The sequence below is a fragment of the Dromaius novaehollandiae genome, chromosome 2 (assembly GCF_036370855.1).
Source record: "Dromaius novaehollandiae isolate bDroNov1 chromosome 2, bDroNov1.hap1, whole genome shotgun sequence".
Taxonomy (NCBI): Eukaryota; Metazoa; Chordata; class Aves; order Casuariiformes; family Dromaiidae; genus Dromaius; species Dromaius novaehollandiae.
In genome coordinates, this window is record NC_088099.1 from 1,129,314 (window position 1) to 1,153,431 (window position 24,118).

At 48.2% G+C, this 24,118-nt stretch overlaps 1 protein-coding gene across 10 annotated transcripts in view; it reads left to right on the top strand.

The window, feature by feature from the left end:
• MAP4 (microtubule associated protein 4) overlaps positions 1 to 24,118 on the top strand; it is a 143,092-nt gene that overhangs the window by 69,948 nt on the left and 49,026 nt on the right. For 8 of the 10 annotated variants that reach the window (XM_064505571.1, XM_064505567.1, XM_064505569.1 and 5 more), the window contains 8 exons: positions 12,438 to 12,569; positions 16,497 to 16,607; positions 17,156 to 17,284; positions 17,749 to 17,823; positions 19,206 to 19,334; positions 21,058 to 21,774; positions 22,863 to 23,009; positions 23,855 to 24,025. In XM_064505571.1, the coding sequence (XP_064361641.1) occupies positions 12,438 to 12,569; positions 16,497 to 16,607; positions 17,156 to 17,284; positions 17,749 to 17,823; positions 19,206 to 19,334; positions 21,058 to 21,774; positions 22,863 to 23,009; positions 23,855 to 24,025 (1,611 nt within the window). The remainder of the gene's footprint in view (positions 1 to 12,437; positions 12,570 to 16,496; positions 16,608 to 17,155; positions 17,285 to 17,748; positions 17,824 to 19,205; positions 19,335 to 21,057; positions 21,775 to 22,862; positions 23,010 to 23,854; positions 24,026 to 24,118) is intronic. The other 2 variants (XM_064505565.1, XM_064505564.1) reach the window with 2 other exon arrangements.

Below are 24,118 nucleotides of genomic sequence, written 5' to 3' on the forward strand. Positions count from 1 at the left end.
GATGGAAAGAGTATAAGATGGGGGAGACCAGAGTAGCTCATTAAAGAGATGGGCTGTGGAGTCTCGTCTACGGGAATCGGCCTTTCTCAGGTTAACGAAGGCTAGAGGGTCCCTAGAGCCCAGGCCGGAGAGGGGAGTACAGGCACCGTTTAGCAGCTTCAGGAGCTGCTTCTTGAGGACAACGTGCTAGATAAGCTACTTCAGACCAGCTGGACAAATACTGGCTTTAAGTTGGAGCAAACTCTTCTCCCTCCTTAGCATTTGCCACAATCAGCTTGCGGAGAAGAACCTGTTCCTTTTCCATCCTTCTGGCCAAGCTAAACAGCATAAGCTCTCTTAGTCCTTTCTTAATAATAATAATGAAAGCGCTTATATCCACTGTTTTATATTCCCGTTCTTTATCGTGGAGCCCGGGATGCTCCCAGAGTGCGTTGCAGAGGAGACGGGGCTGCTCCTGCCTTGGTGCCCCCCTTCGAGGGGGACTCCCTCGCCCCTTGTGCTCCCCGTCCTCTCGTCTCTTCTCATCGCACCGGCAGTTCGGTCGTCCTCGGTGGAGGATGAGCGAACGCAGCCTTTGTTTCTCTGCCAGCTCCGTTTATGGCAGAAACGCCCATTAGCTCGTTGTTTTGGTTCCTTGCATGTCCTTGTATTTCCTGATGTCAGACTTGTCTCTTATCTACCGTTCTCGTGCTCAGAACCACCGAATTCTCACTGGGTGCCATCCCGATGCTCTTTACTGCCTTTATCTTTTAACTTCATTTCATCATCTCACCCTTCTTATTTCTGAGGTTAATAGAGTGTTAGGCATGACTTACTCTGAACTCTTGATCTTCAGGCTCTAATAACGGGTTATGTTCCTCCAGCGCGATAATTCTCCTCTGACATTACCTAGCCACTTGTCATTTCACCAATTCTTTATTTATCTTTGTCATTTCCTTTTGTTTCCAGTTTTCTTAACATGTCCCCGTGGCCACGGATAAAAATGCTTTTGCTTTCAGCTACATCAGCTCTTCCGTACTCGCTTTGTCTGGGAAATCTGCTACGTTACATCTGTTAGGTTAACACTGTTCCGGTTTGCAGCGATGCAAACAGTCCAGCTTTCAAAATATCACTCGCACAGGAGCGGCTCTGCGAGGCCGCGAGGACGCATCAGAGCGCCTTAGTCCTGCAGCCGGGCGACTGATTCTGCTTGAATAACAGAGAAAAATCTGCATTTACGCTTTATTAGCTGAGGTTCTGCTGCAGACCTAGTTGCAGGTCCGAAACGCGTGGGCAGCAGAGAGCCGTTGAAAGACCCAGGTGAGAGCACCGGTTTGGTAGCCGAGAGTTGATGAAGATTGGGTTTTATCTGGCCAGGCTTTTGGTCAAAAAGAAATACGTCCGTAAGCGGATTGCAGGCGGATTGCTGACCTCGCGCCATAGTCCTGCCGGAGCGCTTGCCCGCCGGCTCCGAGTGCGTCAGGCTTGCGGCGAGTGGGATCTCTTCCTGGCTTTCTGTCCTGGCTCCGTACCCGTGATCCCCTTGAGCATCGCTGCAGAAAATGCTGCAAGGACGATGCTGAGTCTCAGGAGGTAATTCTGAAAGGTAAAGTGTTTGGTCAAGTTTAAAATCTGAATGTATTGATGCACTGAAAGCTGATTTCATAACTGCAGGGTCTTTCTGCAAAAGCCAAAAGTAGGAGGAAAAAAAAAGCCTACCAGGACTGTTTCCCTGATATTAGTGTTTATGCCTTTCTGGCAGTTTTCTGTTGGTGGGATTCCTTCCCCGAGCTGGCGGCTGACTCACTTATATACGCAGGAGGGACTGGAAGAATAAAATCTGCTGCCTAAATGCGCCCAGCGTTTTTTGCAGCCTCCGCGCTGGTGGTGCCCCGGGCAGGGTGATCGCCCCGTCCGGAGGCCCGTATCGCTCCGCTACGGATGCGTGCAGGGCGTGGGAGATGCATTTACGGCACATGGCACAGCGCAGCCGCTTAACTGTGTTTCAAGGTCAAAGTTCCCCTTCGCTGTCATGTTTTTGCCCGAAACCAGAACAGAGCTGAAGACTCGGCCGCAGATGGCTGCGGGCACCGGCCGTCTCCCCGCCACCCTGGCGACGTCCGGGCGGCTTACCGTCAAACGGGCAGCGCGGAGAGCAAGCAGCGTCGGCCGTGTTTATTTAGTTTATTTAAACTCCTCCTTCCCGAGGAGTTTAAAAATTCCTCGAGCACCGGCCGCCTCTCGACGCGGCTGCAAATTCGGGGCGTCTCGGAGGAGTGGAGCCGGCGCGGCGTCTCGCTGCCCGGGCTCCTCCGGTGCTACGGAAATGGCTGCGTGCTTTGATGTCCCGCGTGTCATCAGTTTGACACTAGCTGGAATTAATGACCATAAAATATATTACGAACGTGGCAGATATATTTCTCTTGACTGCTCCTGATTCCTTGTGTGAGCTCGCCGCTTCTGCCATGGGATTTTAAAAGCAGAAAGTAGGTCACGGCAATGCGTGTGAACACAGGCTGAGAAACAGGCTATAATCTCAGCATTAAACAAACATGACTGTAATGCCGAAGGGAAATTTTCTATTTTAAGCGCTTATTTCCATTATCGTTATCTCCTGCCGCAGAGCGAGCATATGGGGCCTCCGGCGCGCGGGCACCCGCCGACGGCGTTCGGGAAGCGGCTTCGCCAAAACGGTGTCACTCCCGAGCGAAACGGGTCGAAAAGGGCCGTTCCCGCGTCTGGGCGAAGCAGGCAGGGAAAGGGTGAAAGTGCCGAAATATGTAGGTCAGAAGAAATGAAGCATTTTGAGTCTAAGTAGCAGTCGCGCAGTAGTGGTAGATGGGGATGGAGTCGCTAATATCTTGTGGCTGAACGTGAAGCAGCATTACATTAAAATTTCGGGAGTCGCTAGACGCTGTGTATATTTATGATGGGTCGCTGGCGCTCTTAGCGGCTTCCTTCTTAGCAGCTCTCGGCATCTATCTGTCTGGGATAAGTGTTGGCTTTCAGGCTGGAAATACCTGAAGTGGAGCGGCTGGGTTTTCATTAGGAGAAGGGTTAATAAGGGAGCTGATACCATCTCGATTGCCTGTTTGTACTTGCAAGAAGTGCGCGAACATAAAGCGAGAAGGAGAGTCTGAAAGCAAATAGGTGATAAAGTGGCTGTTTTAGGTAAACAAAGGTATGAGCAGGAGGGAGAAAAGGGCAGTGGACTTATGGGTTTCCCGATTCTGAAGATGTTTAAGCTAAATCTGTTGGGAAGGTGATCCGAGTGGTAAAGCACGTGAACTAGTACTTATTGGAAAAACTAGTGAAGGCAAGTTGTGTGTATGGGAAGATGCTTGCAGAATGCTATTAATACGGCTGTGTCAGGAATCCTCTAAAAGCTCTGGAAAACAGGGAATCTCATAAAGAGGGAGCAGGGACTTGTAGCTGAAAGGACACACAAAAACTGTTACAGACTGAGATGCAAAATGACTTGCAACTGCTGAAGGACGCAGAAGGCGAAGAGAGGAGGCTTTTTACACAGCCACTGCGTTGACCTGGTGGTGACGTACGGCAGGGTCGGCCGCGGAGGCTGATGTCTCGGGGGACGGGGACGGGGCTGGAGGGGCCGGCGAGGCGGCAGGCACGGTGCCTGCTTTGGGAGGAGGGAGGGAGGACGTGAGGGGCTGCGGGGTTGCGTCCCAGTTTCCGTTCATGAACAGATATGAAAACACATGATAAAACAGCCAGTTTACAACCATCTAGAGTATAGTAGGGTGATAAACAGGACACATGCTCTGGAAATGGTCTTTCAAGCCACTTTTTGATGGGGAAGCAGATGAAGTAGATAGGGACAGGTGCAGCTTGCAGCTGCCCTCTTCTACGTGACCAGAGTTTCCCAAGTTACTTACGAAAGATTTTTAGAGATGATGGCCACTTTCGTGACCTTCTTGGTTGGAAGAGTGGCTCCTGAGAAGTTCTGCCTGGTGGACCACTTCGGGTGGTTGGCCGCACAGCTCGCTGTGCGACCGCCGCCTCTGCAAAGAGCCCGTTGCAGAGGGTAGCGAAGCAACAGGGGCTCCAAGTGCTTTTATTTTTTTGTGGTTGTGCTCTTTTCTGGTCCTGATTACGTTTGAAGGAAGGAGTTGGCAGAAAGGCACTCAGAAGTTGTCAGGAGACCACGCGGTGGTTGCAACCGATCGCAACGGCAGCGCATCTCGGCACGGAGGAGCGCTGGCTGTGCCGTCGCGGGAGCGCTCTGCCCACCAAGTTGGAGTTATTCTGCTCCAGTTGCTTTTGATGATAACTCAGCCAGATAGCTCTATCCAGCTTTCGTCGGGTAGACAGACTCAAGAGAGTCTAGGGGCACCGCAAATACAATGTTCAGCAGAGTCATGGAAAAAGTTGAAATCTGATTTTGTTTGGTCTCGGAGAAGCTGGTGAAAAGGGTGGTGACTGGGTAGTCTTCATCGTCTCCTATGGGAATAGGATGAGAAACAGAAGTGGCTGGAGTTGAAGATTAAGAAACACTCTGTGTCAAATGAGAAATTTGGAGGCTTTTTTTAGCGATAGTTTGGGTAAACGTGGTCTGGTCTCAGTGCAGAAGGGTAAGGTCGGAGTTGCTCAGCACAAATTACCAAGTCATCGTCTGATGTTATGTAAGCGTTACTTTCTTTAAAATTTTATTGGCTTTTCATACTTCAGCTATTTCTTGAATACCTTCTGTGGATGGTGGATTTCCTTGGGGAGGTGTGGGGGGAGCAGTGTGCTGCAGCGTGGTCCTCCAGTCCTGCTCTCCACGTAATCGCTGTCTACTGTGAGGTGGCCCCACAAAAAACATCTGTGGGGAAGCGGTCACACGTCAGCTGTTCGTGCACAGCGTTTAGATATCCTGCTCACTCTCAAAATGTCTGGGTTGCGTGCCAAGAAGCTGTGCACCTTTTCTTGTCCCCAGGACTTGGCCTTTGTCCCTTCTGAGCCATGGGCATGTTCCGTTAAACCTGCAATAGCTTCCTAGTATGTGTCTAAATGGGAGAGGTGGCACCTTTCCAGGTCTAGGAGGTGAGACCACCTCCTTGAGCACCTAAGGTGATGTCTCTTGCTCCATGAGCAGTCCAGAAATCAAACATCCTCCTGGAGCCCGAGGATCCGGTGTCTCCTTGGTGCCATTTCTAGTCCTTCCCCACCCACATCCCCAAAGGTCTCCTGCTGTTCAGGAGACTTCGATTGCCCCAGAGGAAGAGGGCTGGACAACCCAAGCTCCGACAGCCCAACAGAGCTGCGGTCCGTGCCTTCCTCTCCGGGCCGGAGAGGCTCGAGCCCTGCAGCTCAGCGCCGGCTTAGCTGGATGAATCTTCTGGCCGCTCCTTGCACCTCGTCCTGCCCTTCTGCTCTTCCTGCAGACTCCTGCTCCGAAGCATCGTTCGAGGTCTTGACCCTTGGCTCCCCTGGAGCAGGGGACGTCTTCTCCGAGCGTGCCAACGCTGGGCTCTTCGGAGGCTGCTGTCCAGCCTCTCCCCTGCCCCGCCGAGCGAAGCGGTGACTGCACGACTGAACAGGGATGTTATTCTTCCCCGCATCGGGATAAAGCTGCTTAAACTTGCTAGCGGTCCTTTCGGAGGAAGGAACTCGCTCTTGATTAGATCGAGGGGTGACAGCGCTCGGGGTGGCGGCTCGCCGCTGCCGTGTCCCTGGTCCCGCGCTGATCCGGAAGGGACCCGGTGCCGGCACGGCGGGGACGTGGCCTCCCACGTGGGGCAGCGGCGGGGCATCACCCCCGCGATGGCGGATTGGGGTGGCACCAACCTGGTTTCTGGACAGGCTTTTTGTGCCCGTCAGGAGCCAGCAAAATTTGCAAATACGTTTGCAAGGTCTCTTTAATTTTGAGGCTGGATCGGAGGCCGGGGAACCGGGAATGCATTAGCTGACTCAACCTGGGGATTATCTTGGGGGAGAAGTTCTGCAAGGGCAGATGCTCTGCTTTAAAATCTCTGCATCTTCTGCTGCCTGTTAACCGGGTTGCTATTTTCTACATCAATTTGGTTTGAGCTGTTCACTGCCAAGGCTACGGAAAATCCCTCAGCTTTGTGGAGGAGCCTTAAGTGAAACAAAAAAGGCTGTTTTAGTTGTGTTACTTAGCCCTCCAAAATCTCATTAAAAAGAAAACCCAAGAATAGCAGAAAGGAAAATATTCCATCGTGTTGCAAGCTTTAAAACGCCTGGTGACGCGGGTGGTGTTCTGCAATCCTGCTCCTCTTTCAGAAAACGAGTGTCATTCTCTTAATTAACTTCGCAGATACCTACTGCGAATAGCACTTCATGGGCGAGAGAAATAGCGCTGTTTTGTTTATCCGTGCCTATGACAACACCGTGGAAATAAACCTCTCTGAAGTGTCTTTTGTGTAGAAATAGGTCTTCAAGTGCCTCCATTACTTAAAAAAAAAGTAGAATCTGCCCATAACGGGCTGGTCTGCTGTGAGCCGGGTGTCTTGCTCATGCACAAAACAGCTCAGAAACGGCTGTTCGGCTGTTCAGCTCCATGTTAACTCTGGAAGGTAAAAAAACAAAGTTCAAGACTGAGTCGGGTCTGGGCAGTCTCTTTCCAATCTGCCAGGTGCCCCGTTGAGTAACGCCTGCTTTCTCCCATCTTGAGACTCACCACGCTGAACTGCGGGCAAAAAATAATGCTGATCGGCTGCAGAAAGCGGGGGCTTTGGTTTGGGTGCATTCTTTCTCCCCCTCTAGTTTTTAGGTTGGGCATGCAGTAAAATGCCATCGTTGCAGGGAACTGAGTGCCCATCCGTGGCCTGGAGGGAAGCGTCGCTTGTGTAGCTCCCGGGCACGCCTGGATCTGCTGGATTTGGGATGGAGCGGTCTAGAAGGGGATTTCTGATGTCCTGTGCTGCAGTCCGGAGTGTTGTTAGTTCAGGAAAGGCTGGTTCTGCCAGTCGTGGCACTGAGGATTTTTAGCTGTCTAGGTTATATAACAGCGCAGAACCTCGGAAGAAGGAAAGCAAGCAAATGTTCCTCGAGTTGCCAGCACCATCCGAAATTCCCTGTTCCTGATCATCCTTTTCCTGCCCAGCTCAATGGTGGGGTTTAATTTGCTTTGCGTGGCGACAGAATGAGTTTCGCGGTAGTCCCAGGCAGATCTGATCTGAGCACTAGTTCCTGAGAGTTTGGCTTTCGTCTCCTGCAAGGACAAAAGTCTTTTCCCCCAGAAGCAGCAGCTGAATTCCCACCGGGCTTGGCCGGCCGGGGGGACCCCGGGAGGGCTCTCGTCCCACCCCCTGCTCCAGGCGGGGACCTGTAACTCTTAGAGGGCTCTTTGTGCATCTTTTTTCCTTGCTCTCCCTAGAAGAGATGCTCCTGTGGTGGGACTGAAATGATTGCTCACCGTGAAGCAGTCTTGGGACTGAATTTCCCTTGCCTTACCTTTCGTTACAGGTGGGGAGCACAGAGCAGGCGTTGTCAAAAGGATGATTAACGTGTCCAAACATGCTCTATTAAAGTTGTCCTACAAACAGGCCTGCTCAAACATCTTTGAATTCAGGGGGTCTTCTGAAAAACTGGGAATCGCTTTGTTGTGGAGATGTGTAGTCAACCGTGGCGAAGTCTGGAGTGTGTTAACGTGCTCCCATTGACCAGAGTTGCCTGATGGTGTTTCTCAAGCCTTTTCTTTTCGGTTCGTACCTGCAGTGAAATTACGCTTTTCTTATTAGTGCTCTCTCTTGGGTAAAGATCTTTAGCACATGCATGAACACAACTACTTTTAGTTTTAGACACTTTTTTTTGTTCTTGGTTTAAAGCTCTAAGACCGACTTTAATGTAATTTATAAATGCAGAGACTTGTTGCAAGTGGGAGACCGCGCTGCAGGGCTGGCTGGGGGTCCCGGGGCCACATGCCCGCGCGGGTCTCCTGGGTTCAAGTTCAGTCTTCTGCTGTTGTAGGGAATCGTTTCCTAAATCCCTGTAATTCTCTGGTCGGTCTTCACCCAGCCATGATACTGGTAGCCCCGATGGACTTGTTGCTGATGTCTTTTTGGGCAGTGTGCCGAGAGGCAGGTGCAGGGTGGTGCGGGTTTTCCTTCCTTCCCCTGATCACGGACTTTCTTCTTCTTCTTCACCAAAAGATGAAACCCTTCATGGACAGGGATCATTAGACTTAAAACTGATCCCGGTGCGATGGGATCTGTGCGCTTACTGGCGCTCTAGGATTTGGTGCATTTGGTCAAATATTGTTGCTTTTCCAAGCTGGGGCTCCTTCGTGGTTGGATGTTTTTCATTGCAGGCTGAGACCCGAGAAGAAGAGATCATTATAGATCGAGCAGTTAGCAGCGTCCTCGCTCTCCCGTCTCGCCGCGGGTGGGAGTGGGCAGTGCGGGCGATCTTAACCTGAGTGACAGGTTGATTTTTGGACATAAAAATCTTGGATTTAAAAGTGACAAGCCAGCTTTTTCTCAAATTGCTCGTGCAGTAACTTCTCGGTGATGGTGCAGCAGCCGCCCCGTGTCCCAGGCTACGGCCCCCATGGAGAGCAGCTGATGTCCTATGTCCTCAAGCTCAGCATTTATGGCAGTCTGTCTGCGGCCGTGAAAGCTTCCCGGTTGCCCTTCCGCAGCTGGAAATGCCCCTGTCCTTTCCTGAGCGAAAGGAAGCAATTCCCCCCTCTCCCCCCCCCAGTCTGGAATAAAACCTCACCAGTTTGGCTGCTTTCCTGGACACGCTCTTCCCTTCCAAGGCTGCCAGCTTGGTGCCGTTGTGCGGGCGGGCGGGTGGGCTTGTGTATTGGTTTTTGGTTTTAATTTAATTTATTTTTTTTAAAGGAAAAACTTCTTTGAGTCTTGAGCTCTTATCTTCCCTGGTAATATGGGAACGTATCTAGGTAGGCTTTCTGTCTATCTCTCTCTCTAGCGTGGCAGCCGAGGGGCTCGCGTGGGGCGCAGGTAGCTTCAGATCGCTCCTCTGTAGAAGCAAAGCCCTTAAGCTCCTCTTTCTTCTGTTTGCTGGGTCTGGTGCTGGTGGGGGCATCCCATGGCCACAGGCTCTTTCATTTGGAAGATACTTAACCTCTAGCTGCAGAGCTGGTCAGTGACCTCTGGAGATCAGGCTCTGCCGCGCGAGAAGGCTGTATCGGGGCGATGCTCTGCTGCAGGAGCTCTCCTTGCCGCGAGACCCCGGGTGCCGCCGGGCAGCGCGGCGCGGGTCCCCTGCTCCGCGTGGGCGGCTCAGAAACGTCCTTCTGTTTGCAAGGATGTCGTTTATGGTAGTTTTCTTTAAAACTAGACTTTGCATTGTTTTATGTTATCAAGAGGCACAACCAGATTTCCGACTATCCGCAAGGTTTAATGACCAAAAGCACTGCTTTGCAGGTTTGTAGGGTCCCTCAAATCGGTACTTTGTGTTGGGTGCAGTGTCTGTTGCTGTATTAATAGATGTTTTTCAGGAATGGCCCTGGAAAGGACCATGTGGGGAGTCTGCTCATTTCTGTTGGCTCTTGTCTGTTGTATTTGCACGTTGTGCGTGCAGAGCGTGTTCTCAGGAGGGTCTGCAGGTTCGGCTCTGGGGCTGGAAAACCCTTCTCTCTCCGCAGCCGCCGGGGCGCGGTTTTGGCGATCCCCTCGCCGTGCCCCACGGAGCCACCCGAACGAAGAGGAGCCGCATCCGGGGCGCGGGTTGGGGGACGGGGACAAATGAGCCCAAAGCGGCTGCTCCGTAGCGCTCCGGCAGGTTGTCCACCTCCGCGCTGGGAATAGCCGCGGGCTTTTGGCCAACGCGCGTTTCGGTGAGTGGCAGCGAGGCGTGAGCCAAGGGAGGGTCCCCTCCACCGCAGGCAGATGTCCTCTTCTGCACCAAAAAAAGAAAAAGAGAGGAAAAAAAAAAAGGGAGAAAGCTAGTCCTCTGTTTTCAGCTGTTATGACCCTCATTTTCTTTTATGCTCTGTCCCTGCAGGAGATGATAGTAGAAAAGTGACAAAGGTAGATTTTACTTGAAATGCTTTGGAGCTCAATCCGTGCGCTTGGGATGAGCTGGAGCTTGGGTCTGGTCCAGAACTTAGTCATCTTCAGGACAGTTCCCCCAACCTCTCCTAACTTCTCCCAGGCCTCTTCCTCACCCCGTGTTTTGCCTTTTTGAGCATTTTATAGGCAATTGAATGACAGGTTCCTCTCCAGAGGAATTTGCAACAGAATTTAACTGAATCCCCTGCTATTCTGCACTGCGAGTACCTGTAAATAATAACGTCTCTTGACGTGTGCAATGACGCTCTGTCTTCAAAGTATTTTGCAAATCTGAACGATCAGAGTCTACCTGAATAAAATAAAGACGGTTAAGTTGTCAGCGTCGAAGCAGCCCTCAGCCCGTGGCGGTGATCGGCACTGCCCACCCTCGTCCTGCGGCCGCACGCCGGGGTCGCTGCCTCCGCGGTCGCCTTTCCCCGCTTTGCGCACGTAGGTATTCCCGAATATCTGCCTACAGAAAGCGTAGCTGTCCTAAAGCTCGGCCTGGCAAGCGTGTGCATCCCCTCCGCTGAAGTCAACCGTGTCAAATTTAGTCATTTAGCAGAATAACAGCTAAAAGCCGCTGGCAGAAAGTCGGCGTGCCCTTGCCAGATCGGAAGCGTTCGAGGACGCTTGGAGCATCCGTGGGAGGCTGTCGCGGGAGCCGGGATGGAGTCGTGCCGCTGATGGTCACAGGCAGAGGTGACTCAGAAGCAGATCTTCCCTGCTTCCTTCTGATGGTGTTTGTGCAGACGTGAGCAAGGAAAGGATCTTGTGTTTGCTGCAATTACGCTGCGAATTCCCCATCTCTGGGCATATAGAAGTGAAAAGTAAAGTTAGATCCGTATATTAATAGGAACTCTTCTATGGTCATGAACTTCTATTAAAGCATCACGCTGTTTCCTTAGTCATCGCCTGTCTCGGTGCGTCGGTGCCCAGGCTGCGGCTGACGGGCAGCGTTGGTTGTGTCTCGGTTTCCCGGGTTTCCCGTCTCGCAGGAGGAGCCGGACGGGTTTCCGCTGCGTTGCTGGTTCGGTTTCTTCTCCGGGACAGCCGGGTCCGAGGACTGCTGCTGCGAGCGGTCGTACACATCGTCTGCCTCGTCTCCGCTTTCCGATCCAGGTCTTTTCCGCTCAGCTTATATACCAGCATTGTATTATTATTATTATTATTATTATTATTATTATTTTGTTCCTTCTGTATGCTAACGTTGTCTCTGCTTTCGGTAACTGCAGTTTTGCACTGGATTAAGGGTTTCTTCGGGGTATCTTTTGATACAGCTCAGGAAAGGAAATTGATACTGCCTAATCTTCTAAGTGGTGTTAGCCCAATTAAAGGTAAAAAAAATATACACACACACACATACGCATACATACACACACATATATATATATATAAAAAAATATAAAATATATGTATAAATATATATATATATATATGTATTAAAAAAAAGCGTAAAGAGACTGAGTGGCAAAAGCGTTGAATATGCTATTAGGGGATAAGAGAAAGTGTTTGCATTTATTATTTCTACCTGGAAGAAACTGGAAACCCATTTGAAAGTCTGATGTTACTGATACAAGCATTGGCAGAGTCGGGCCTCCTTAAAACTGAACGGTCAGCGGCAGAGTCGTGGGACCGGGAGCTTGCCTTGAGCCTTCTTGCTCCATTTATCATGTTGGGAAACTTCAGGGCTTGTATTTCTGTTTCTCCTGCAACTACCGGATCTAGAAATTTCTTTGCCCAAAAGCTGAAGCCACCGTGCTTTTTTGCCTCGCGATTAAGGCCGCGAAAGCGTCGCCGTAGAGCAGCCAGCGCTGCGGTCCGGAAACCGCCGCTGCTCCGGTCCCGGTGCCTTTCCCTGCTCTGGTTTCCTAAACGCCTTCGACCTTCTTGCAGGGCCTTCAGGAGGAGGCCGCTCTGCATGTCTTTAAATGGATTTATTCTAATTCTGATTTCTTCCCCGTTTCCGTGCATCTTCCCTGCGTCCCCGCTGGAAGGACGCCAGGTCTCCCGCTGCTCGGGGCTCTTCGTCTCGGAGCGGGGGCTCTTAACGTGGGCCAGCGAGAAAAAGCAACGTCTTCCTCGCTCGAATATGAACCATCAGGCTTAGATTTAGAGAACCAGCTTCACTGGAAAGTGGGGGGGAGATTAGGTTAAACGTGGGGGGCTCTGCCCGCTCTCTCGAGCGGAGCCTCTCCCCGCGGAGGGGTGGGAGCCGCTCGTCCGAGCTGCCCGCGCTTGGAAATCGGCAGCCCGGGATGTGGGAATGCTCCCGTCCTGGCCTCACATATGTATCAAGATGCTGAAATTCCGGTTACTGTTCCTTTTATTTAAGGATTTGGATTAGATCAGGAGAAAGTGAAATGTTCTCCATCTCATGGCTAATGATTCGTGTTTGAACGTCATACCATAAACCGTGAATTTCTTAGCTTACTGCCTCACTTCTGACTGTGTCACTTTTTCTCTTAATTTCAGTATTCCCAGGAGAAATCATGGACGAAAGCCTGGCTTATGAAGAATTTTTTGATCGCAATGACGCCTGTACGATGGATGACAGAGACCTGTGCTTCGAATCGCAGCCGGTGTTCAAGCCCATGGAGATGGCTGGTACGACTGAATAAATCTCAGCGTTGTCGCATCAGTTATTTTAAAGGTTATGTAATGTGGCAAAGCCCTGGCGTCTGTCCCTGGGGTGGCTTTATTCTCGTGCCAGGCGCTCATGCTGATGCTCCTTTGCCTAAAACACATAACATCTTGACACCAGAGAGTTAACGTCGCACCTCAAGCTCCTCGCTTGCCTGGGAACGCGGTCTAGCTAGTTAAAAATGGAGTTGCTGGTCGAGGATTTAGTGTTTAGAGCACGGGTGAGCAGATTTCCCTTTGGCTTTGGCTCTCACCGTGGGGGTTTTGGTCGTCTCCTGCAGTTCCACCACTCCCAGGCGCTGCAGCTTTCCATGCAAACCCAGCCCAAATCGTTTACAGCTGAAAACTAGTCCTCCACCGGCTCTCGGAAACGCCGGTTCCAGCTGTCGCATTGCTGTGTCTGCAATGCAGCTCTGTCTGCTCCAGCAAGCAGTCCCGTACAGCCGCTGGCTCCCTGGAGAATTAGATGAACCTCGTGTGATTTGGATGGAGGCACCTGCAGAAAGATCCCCTTTCACTCAGCAAGTCTTCAGTATTGAGAAAACCGGCAGGAAATATTTGCTAGCTCTTGAGAGTGTGAGAAACGTATGTGCTGCCCAGATTATAACAGGAAAGAGGGCTGGGAAAGATCTTTGCTGAAACAGGATGAAACTTGATTTTCTCCCCCCGCCTCCCCCCAGCATTGTAGACTTGCTTACTAAATTACTTTCTTGCTGTCTGAATCTCATTTACACAGAGATTCTGTAAAGAAACTCTATACTGTCATGATGGTAAGGAATGATGAATGGAACAAAAGAAACGCTGCTTCCAGAAACGCAGCTTTTCTCCCCATTGTTCTGTTGGATGAAAGAACGGCGTGTTGATGCGGTTGTGCTCAATAGCCAGATGATAAACCAGCCCGTTAGGAGCAATTTCTATACCTAAGGCTTTACCCAGTATTCTCTGGGCCTGGATGAACTGAATCTGGGGGTTATCTCTTGCATAAAACCACGTTTCTTGAGGTTTCACGTCCTTAGAGCACCTTGGGCATGTGTGTGCATCTAAGATGCAATGTACACTTCAGTATGGAAGTATCCCTTGGTACTGCTCTTCCCGGCGCTGGGCAAACACTCGCTGCACTGCAGAGATTAGCAGCTTCCCATCGCTGAGCAGAGGGATCAGAGAGGAAGAACTTGTCAGCAGGAGCAGAAAAATGTGACCAGCAGGCTCGTATGGGTCTTTGGGTTTGTTCCGTACTTTTATTCACGCTCCTTGGAAAACGGTAGGATAATTTCCCTCTCCAGGAGTGAATCTCTGGTCAGCAATGTTTGGGGTCTCCGAGCCAGCATTGCTGTAATTCCCAGTTCCTCGGGAAGGACCGTGGTAAACGCCAGCTCAGCTTAGTTTCTGAAGTACTTTGCAATTTCTGTGAGCAGGTTAGAAAGGGTGCATGGGAGCCTGCTCTGCTGCGGGCTTTGTTATGTGTTAAAAACGCTGAGTTCGGAGCTGGCAGTGGGATCCAATGCTGTAAAACTGACAGTTATGACCTTAATCTTGCATATATTTTACATGCTACCTACGATAAAAAGACTTATTTAAAGATATTACTGTAATACAGTGAATATAACTCGAACACTAGCTGGTTGCTTGGAAGCTTTAGAAGTGCTGTAAGCCAGAAGTGCACCAGGATTCGTTGCCCTAAGTACAGGTAAGGTGCTGAGGAGGAAGAGATGCTGCTTTAAATGATCTAAAGTAACATGCTTTTATTAGTCCACAGTCACTGGCAAGTCCGAGCTGTGTACGAACAGCAAAGGGTGTGAGTGTCTATGGGAGTAAGCTGAAGAGAAATTAATTTTCATAAACATTTTGTCAATCTTATCTTTGGCTTTCTGGAAGCAATATTCTCCGATTCCGAACATTTGTCCGGCTTTATAGTATTCTTACCAGGCTGTAAGTTTTGACACCGTGGAGAATCATCTCAGGGCTCGTTTAATGCAAGCACTGATAACTTACTAAATTGGCAATATCCTATCCGTACAGTTGGTCCTTATCCCTCTGCCTTGCGTCTCCAGCCGTGGCGTGTTCGGCTGGAAGCCGCCTTAGGGGATCGGCCTCGCTTCCCTGTCCCACGAACACTGAGACGCAAGCGGGGTGCGGGCCGCCGTGGTCTGGGGAGGATCTTTTGGAGGGGAGGGTAAGGTTCAACCGTGACTCCCTCTGCCCCATTTCTCCTTCTGTCGCAGAGGCAGAATTTAGTCTGGGTCTCCCTTTTTTGCCAAGTCGTCTAACCACTGGACAAAGCGAAGGACCATCTGCATTTCTTCTAGCTCTCTAAATCTGTTTCAGCCATAATGCCATTGTTTTAGTTGAATTGAAGAAAAGTAGGTTATTTGGTCATGGTTATATTGTTTGAAACAGCTTGGGATTAAAAATTTCTTAAGTTTACACTGAAGCAGGACGTTGTCTTAGCGTTTCAAATAGTCTGGTAGACTCGTAAAAGATTTCCTGGAGCTCCCCGATGCTGAAGTTTCGGAGCCCAGTGTGTGGGTAAACGCTGGAGGTTTTGCTGTCTTCCCCTCCAGTAGTGTGCTTGATATAAATACGAATAACAGCTTTGAACTGAAGCCCTTTCAATTGTGCGTAACGTGAAGAAATCTGTGCAATGGCTGGAAATCGGTGTGTGCCGGCCGTTTCAGGAATTTAGCATTCCTCAACTCCTGGATGATGTAACGCGTGAGATACGGCCATGAGAAATGTCCCTTGTCTGCAGGAGGTCGCTTGAGTCAAAGCTTCTCGCTGTCCCTGCCCAGAGAAGGGTGCAACGTGCACCAGCGGGCAAGATGTGGTGGCATCATCAGAGCTAGGCAGGTGCGTGAACCACAGTTTGATTAAATAACCCAACTCCTGAAGCTCAGCGTGGTGCTTGGTGCTCCTCTCCCTTTGCTTTGAGTCACCACGCTGATCGCTTGAGGGGCCAGGAGACGTGGGCACGCAAAAAATAAAATTTGCCGAAAAGGACTTTTTTCCTGTTGAATTCTCCCTGCTGAAGTGTTGTCTTTTGGAAATGGCATAGGTATATCCATTTAAAAGCACAGACAGAAAGCTGAAGAAAGCTAACACAGGTTATAGCAACCCAAGCTGACGCTGGACAACTTGCAAATGTGGCCTGAGGTCCCGACAGCCTGACCAGCGTGTCTGGCCCGGAGCTAAGGGCGAAGGCTGCTCATTTGCTGGAGGCACTGAGGACTACCCTACTTTCCTCTCTGGCTTAGAAGCTGCTCTTATGTAATATAATACCATTATATACTAATTTTTTTATATATATATAGAGAGAGAGCATATGTGTGCACATGCACATAGGTATATGCACCTCCATATATGCATACACTATAAAATTTATATATTCTATATAATATATATGTATGATAAAATAATGCACTAGCTGTAAAAGTGGCCTAGCGGTCAGTGTGCTGGTGTGCTGCTCTCGGGGGAGAGCCCAGCTTGCTGTATGGGCTGTCGTGGTGTTGCTGAGTTAACTGAGCGCAGTTCAGCTGCTGATCCAGAGCCCGGTTGGCTGTATGTGTCCGTCAGTTCAGGAATTCGTGCTCCTCCATGGAGGGAAGGAGATGGGGCATGCAGCGGTCGTAATCTCAGTTTTAGTCAGTTTTGCCTGCTAAGCGGTTTGAGCAACCATGTTTCTGTTGGGCGTAAAGTCTGAACTGAGGGCGTTTGCCCTCGACGCATAATCTGGAAAGCAGCCTTCCCTCCAAAGCCCCTCGTTCTGCCATCGCTGCTTCTGGAGCACTGATGGTGTCAGGCGTATCTTCACCTCTGTTGTTTTTTAAATAATCTCGCTCTGTACCACTCTTCCTCCTGGGCAGTAACGTGAGCCTTGTTCTTGTCGTCCGTCAGACCCCTTCGGCATGCACAGAGGGGAGAACCTGCCCGAGCTGTCGTTTCCTACTGACATGCAGCACGTGCCGATGTTCGCGGACCACGTAGACGTCTCCAGAGACATCCATGGTGAGCTCCTCCGCACGCTTGTCCCTGATGCTCAGTTGTCAGTATTTTCTCTATTCAGGTCATGTACTGAAAGCTCTTAAGCTGATAAATGCACTGACTGTAGGTTCTCTTCACATGACATTTTTATGCCTAAAAACATTGAATAGCTACTTCCAGGAAGGTTTTTTTTGAAGTATACTTAAATAGAGGGAGATGGGACATTCAGGAAAGTTGAACCGAAGCTGGGGTTACAGGTGGCTCTTGTCTTTATGGCTAGAAACCAAATACACGTGAACTTTTTCTACAAAGTGGTCTTCAGCATTTGGATTAGTTCAGCAGATGAGGTTATCAAACAAGAATTCATGGGAGAAGAATGAGAAGCAAAAGAGAAATAATTTACCCTGTGCACTGTATGTAATTTTTGAAGGTAAAATAATTGGGAGATTTACTTGCAGACTTTATGTAGACTATGAGCAGAAGAGAATGGTTAATTTTCCAAGACTTTAAATTTTGGAGAGGAGTCTTTAAGGCTAGCAAGGTGACTGACAAATGGCCTCTTATTTCATTAGCACCACATGCGCCTATGATGGTACCTGATCAACCTTTCCTGGGGTCCCCGTATTCTCCTGCAGAAGTTCTAGATCCATCAGCCTTTATTGGCCTGGATTCGGCTGCGGTGTATCTGCAAGACACAGCAGGTGAGAAACGGGTGTTCTGCTGCTGTCCTATTTACCAGCTGGGTTCAAAGGATGTGCAGATGGGAAATCTTGGTGTGCTAGTCCTGAAGAACTGTTGCAGGGAGGAGTTATTACATAAAATGAGTCAAGATTAGAAAGTATCCCATTGGAAATGACAGTTTAAAATCAATATGATTTTCTGAAAGGAGAAAATGGAGATGAATAGGAGATGGATATGCTGTTGGGCAAAGAACCTGCTCTGTTGGGTCTGGGGTTAGTGCTGGTTACAACTCTTCTCCGATGGAAGCTTTTACCCATAATAATCACATAAGAACGTGTTCTGGTGCCATTGTGAAAGTGAACTGATGAGTTACCCAAGGATGAAGTCACAAAACAGCAGAGCCAATACCTTGAGCAAAGATGCGCTGGAAAAATGGAGCAGTCTTAGTCTGGGTGGCAGGACTAAATGTGTGTGTTTTCCATAGTGCCTGAAGAACACTGGATGGGAGCTCAGCACGCTGCAAAGGGACCAGATGCCGCTTTCTTTGTTGAGCCACCAGGTAAAAATAGTTCCGACTTGATCTGCAGGAGCTGTTTCTGGGGACTTTCTGAACACCAGAAGCAGATTCTGTCCTTGTCTTCCTTTTCACGAAATAAAAGACACTATCGGGGTGATCTGGAACCTGATCAAGAACAACCATTCTTTCTGGTTCTTAAATTAGTTTTCCATAGAAGCGTGTGTTTTAGAGATACGTTACTTAGAGCACTAATTAAGCATCAAGTGTGTGTTTAGAGGTGGGAGGAATATATATAGACTGTTTACTCTAATTAAGGATAACAGCTTTAATGATGACACTGTCAATATTATTAGGATATCTCAAAATAGCAAATTTCTCCAGATAAAATAGCCATATATCCTAGTCGTGACAGCTGTATGCAGTTCCACGCCCAGTCATCAGTAGATAGCAGTGGCGTGCTCTTTTGGAGACGTATCCTGTAGCTTGGGCTTTGACCCCCGGAAAACCTGCCCTTTCGTGGGTTTGGGGGAGTGAAATGTGCAGATGCAGAGGTGTGCAGATGCAGAGGTTCTGTGTATTGTTTCGTACCAGTAAAGGTACTATAAATTTCAGCTGGGAGACGTGCTCGACACTCGTTGACACTAAAATAATAAATGACATGAATGGATTTATTCTAAAAAAGGAGCTCTGTAAAACTGGAGCTTTATTACTCTGAGATTCCAGTCTCTGCACACGCTGAGACACAAATCTGCTGATTTCAGTGGGAAGTCACATCGCTTGTGTTTACCCTTTTTAAGGGTCAGTGCAGCTGAGGGAACCAACAAACATAATATTAGCTCTTGCATAATCAACGGAATTTTAAATTAAATTCTAATTACAAAGCTGTGTACACTGTCCAATTATCTTTAAACACTGGTTACAGTTTAATCTTTCGAAGCTTCACTAAGGACCTAATTATGTTGCAGTTGCGTGTCTGTTATGATATTTGACCCACAGTGGTATCATTATTGCTCGTCTTGGTGAACAAGCCAGGAAGAGATGAATTTAACACTGGTCCGAGGTAGGAACTGGTTCTGGAGCTGGTGGCTCTAACCAGAGCTCAGGGTGGACGTGTGATGCTTCACAGCTAAATGTTCTTCAGCTCTGTTACGGCAGGTGCTTTGCTCAGAATACAGGTCTTGTCTTGGGTCTCGCACAAATTCACTTTCTGAAAATTGATGATATCAATTGGTTTTTGTCCTACGTACCTGGGATGTGGATGTGGGGGACCTTTCTCGCCAGGATTGCTGCTGTGGTCACTATAGACAGCAGCACCTGGAGAAGGCCATGCACATTTTGGCTGCTCCAGAGGATAAAGCTATTTGCTAAAGATCTTTCCATGTGCTTGACCAAACTTCCGTCCTTACACCCCGTGTCCTCCACAGTGACTGAAGCAAAAAAGCCGCATTTGCCGGAAAGCCCTGCAGCGGTGGCTCCCGCGTTTGATCCTACCGCACTGATCGCATCCCCAGAAGAGGCTGAAACGACTGATGCACCGCAAGGTGCAGCATCAGGTAAGGTTGCCCTTGTCTAAAGATCGTTGCTGCTCTTAGCCGCTTCACGAGCAAGTGGCAGTGGTGGAAGGACATGGGATTGTCTCTTCTGAAGAAAGTACGGCAAGGCATTAACACGTTTCAGCGTGGCTTAAGGTTCGTCCTAGGTAGAGGAATTGCGTTGGGGAGAATAGCAAGTCTATTGCACTTCTCACCTCCTGCGTCAGAGTCCAGAAACTGATTTAACGATTCTTTACTTTCTCAAAATTTCAGCTCCAGAAAACGTTAGGAAGTGTCAAGAAACATGGTTATCATTGTTAGTAGATGGTACTCTCTGTTTTTAAAGGTATTTATGTCTAGCATGAGACTCATAGTACGCTTTGCCACCAGTCTTAGTCTGTGTAGTTTCTTGATCCTTTATTCTGATATGTGCTGTGATTCACTGTGGATCAGCCATACTGCTTGTGTCTTAATATTCTCTCTTTCTCTCTTTACTATCTTTATTCTTCTGCAAAAATCATAATCTTTAAATTTGATTTAGGGGAGGATCATGATACCGCTTAAAAAAAAAGATGAATGCATAATTGATTCTTGTTGTTTTGCAGTGGAATAATCATTTTATCTAAATGGTTCTGAAGTGCTATTTTAAAAGGGACTTTTCCTATTTTTTTCCTTTCAGTTTTTCAGTTTATGAAATATCTAATTTTGAATTCAGTGTTTTCCATTTTTTTGAGATGGGGACACATTTTTAGATGTGACTCACAGTGAGCAGAGATTTTATTTTTTAATGTCTGTTCAGCTTTATATTTGAGATGTTCAGGTCACCGTGCTGCATTGCGCAGAGTATAGATAGTGCTTGGGGGTGTTGAAACTATAATAGTTGAAGAAGAGAGAAATCTAATGCTTCTGGGTTTTGATAATTCATAAAAACTTCCCTTTGGACAGCTGAAATCTTGGACTAAAGCTGACTGAAATGACTCCTTTAAGGGGTTCAGATCTTACAAAAGCATCGAGAACTGAAATGCATAGGTATTTGTTTATACCGTGAACAGACAAATGTTATTTTGAGGTTAACAGCTCAGCTTTTAATAGATATTATGTAAAAAAGTGATGATACCAATTTGGAAGAATAAAGGGTGGTTGGTGACTCACGGGGTGGCAACGTCTTCTGTGTTAAGAGCGCCGTTGCTTCCGCTCAAGTTAAAACAGCATCCTGTTCGCGAACAGCACAAATGATATTCATTAAAATAAAGTACATATGGCTGTGGAAAGTTTCGGGACCTTTTTCAGCTGTTGGAATATGCAGCTGAGTTCATAAAGGTGACACCCAACTTCTTTGTGTCCTGCTCTATGGGAAAAAAGTCATTGCAATTCCTGTGTGTCATATGTTGGAACGTGCTGCTGGATGGATGCAATAGCTGTGGTCTCTCGCCAGCTTTGTAGCATCAGGTGGTCTTTAGGCAACAACGGTGCCTCTTTCGGCTGCTGTGTGAGGAGCAGGTGGAGGCCTGGCCCTGGTCAAGGATGCAAAACACGGCCTACGAAGCTGCAGAAGGAAACGCACTTGGGTGCGTTGAGGCATGTGTGTCGTGACCACCAAGTACGCTGGCATGAGATGCTGCATAAATGCTGCTGAAAGACAAGGTGGGGGGGAAGGCCCTGTCTTCTACAGTTTTATAAGACCTCAACGTCAAGTATTTATGTTCTTTGTTGTTGTTGTTTGCTGAACGTGTGTTTTCTGTAGCAGATGCTGGGTGTGTTCCTGCCTTGGACGTCGTGTCCGCGCCTGCAGAAAAAGCCGGGTCCGTTCTTCCAGGAGATACTGAGCCTCCTCAAGCGGTGGACGCTGGATTCACCCCTGCAGCAGAAGCCTTGGATAGTGGGTTTGCTCCTGCAGCGGAAGCAGCATCTCCTAATGCTCTTGATGCCGCGTTTGCCCCAGTGGCAGATGCTGGGTTTACCCCAGCGGCAGATACTAAGTCTCATCATGCTCTGGATTTGGATTTGGCACCAGCAGCAGCAGCAGATGCAGGGTTTGCCCCAGCAGCAGATGCTAAGTCTCATCACACGATGGATTTGGAGTTTTCCCCAGCAGAAGATGCAGGGTTTGCCCCAGCAGCAGATGCTGCGTCTCATCACGCTATGGATTTGGCGTTTGCCCCGGCAGCAGATGCAGAGTTTGCCCCAGCAGCAGATACTACATCTCACCATGCTTTGGATTTGGCGTTTGCCCCAGCAGCAGGTGCAGAGTTTGCCCCAGCAGCAGAAGCCAACCATCTTCACGCTGTGGACTCTGGGTTTGCCCCTGCAGCAGAAGCCAAGGCTCTTCCTGCCGTGGGCGCTGCCTTTGCCTCTGTGCCAGAAGCGAAGTCTGTCCCTGCAGCTGACACCCCGCTTGCTGCGTTTGAAGAGCTGATGGCATCTGAGCGAGACAAGTCACCCTTCAGCAAGCCTCCAGCAGGTGATCAGATGTTTGCTTATCTGCCCAAAAGCTTCGTCCAGGCTTGGAGTACGGCAGTCAATGGTGTGCGAAGGCCGGTGCAGGTTGGCAGAGCACTAGCAACGCTCCCGGTAGCACATAGCGACTGCTACAGAGATGCACCATCCTAGTCCAGCTGTCAAAACAACCTTTTTTAAAGTAGCTGAGATTATGGTATGCCTTGCACTAAACTTGAGTAGAGCTCAGCTCTGCTGTCAAGATGCAGACAAAGGAATTGCTTCACAAGGATTTTCACTTCTAAAATGTGAAACTAGAATAAGTTAATGCTTGTTCTTAGGACTTGGCACTCTTTTAGAGCTGTGCGTTTAAGGACAGCCATAGAAGCGTTTTAGTTCATCCCTGGTGGTGTTTACTTTTGAATCGTTATTTTGTCCAATATACTGAGCAAAGCTGCTTGTCTGAAAACGGTCTCTGAGTAGACTGATAGGCTTCGGTAATTTTGTGACATTTCCTTAGAATGACTATAAGAGTCCATGGGGGAGGCAGGGCACTTGGTTTTTCCCTCGTGGTGGACAAGGGATTTTCTGCCCTGCCTGGATGTCTCAAAAGAGACTATCCTTTCTGAGAGGAACAGTCAAAATATGACAGATAGTACTGGGGAGACCCAGAATGCTGATAGACTGCAGAAAGATGTGTAGTAGGATTTTTTTTTTTGTTGTTACCTTCTAGTACTGTTTTGTTTAACGATAAGAATAAACGTCAAAGAGAGGAGTTTTAACTTAAAAAAAAAAAAAAAAAAAGAAAAAAAAAAGAAAAAAAAAAAGCCCTACTAGAATGTAGTAACTCAGACGTAGGTGGGAGAAGGAGAAAGTGAAACACCAGACAGTAGCAGGGGGGATTTGCTTTAGCAGAATACTTAAGCTTTCAGGAGGGGAGGGTTGGCACAAAGTGATCCTCAAAATCAGGTTATCACTGTTATGAAAGTGAGGAAGACCTTTAATTTGTTGTGGAAGAGATGGATTAGGTAAGGAAGTGGTTTTATCCTGCTTAATCTGATCTAAATTAAAAACTATGAACTTTTCCTTTTGTTCTTTTCACTTTGTTTTCAGAAGCAGCCGCAAACACAGAACAAGAGTTGAAGGTCCCAGAAGCTTGTGCTGAGCTTCCCTTGGAGAAAGCCAAAGACGTTGGATCATCTCCAAGCCACCATGCAGAGCATCTTCCAGAAAAAGTGGACCATCTTCTAGAACCAGCAGGTGAGAAACGAGAACCGCAGTAGAGTACTGGAGCACTGGAGCCAGCACTTCGCTATCACCCGATTCCTCCCCACCACCCAAGTCATCTTTCTTGCAGACAGCCTTCTCCCGTCCTCACTGAGGACAAAGCAACCAAGATTTAATTTCAAGGAGCTTATGAGCATGTGTGAATGTGAGGGCTGTGTTTAAGAGATGTGGTAGCCTTAATTTTTGAAGTTACCATCATATAACTTGTCTTTGTTTCTTCCTCATCCATAGTTGTGTTAATTTATTATTATATCTGTCACAGCCTTTGTTTATAGTGTAATTAATTTCATTTACATTTTTTAAAAAAATCAAACCAATCTCCGACATAATTATATCTTAAGAACTTAAACTTTGTTATATGTAGCTAAGAATTCTGTAGTGTATAAGTACTTCTGGGAGGCATCTTCTAAGGTATATTTGAATATTAGATAATAACTAATACGAGATGGTGATTCCAGACTCACAATGGGAGTGTATTTTGGATTTGAATTCCTGTGGGAAGCTAGTATGGTCTGAATTCAGTTGACTATAAAGAAAAAAAAAAAAACAACTCACCCTGTATATAAGCTCCAAGACAGTCTTGGTTTGGTATTTTACCTCTACCTTGGCATGTCAGCCAAAATATGAAACTTCTGTGCAAATGAGATTGTGAGGAGCTAATACATGGTAGACTACCAAATCTTGTAAGCTTCATCCCTATTTGAAACAAAACCAAAACCAAAAATACACTGTTTCCAAGGGCTTTCTCCTAAAGCCCTGGTTACTTGTATTTGTACGAACTGAAACATTCTATTTATATTTTCCATATTTCTGTTCAGCTCCAGTAGAAGCAAAAGAAGCCGTGGCACTAGAAAGTAAAGAACTCCTTCCAGAAAAACCTGTTACTACTGCGGATCTTACTGTTACAGAGAAACCAAAGGAGGAGGCTGAACATAACCATGTCCGACAAGCAGAACCCCAGCAAGAAAAAGCCCTGCAAGAGACTACAGGTAGAATATAGATAATGACCGAGTTTTAGAATGGAAATAGCCCCTGGGAACTGTTCACCTTCTCCTCCTGACTGCATTGCCACCTGAGCAAGC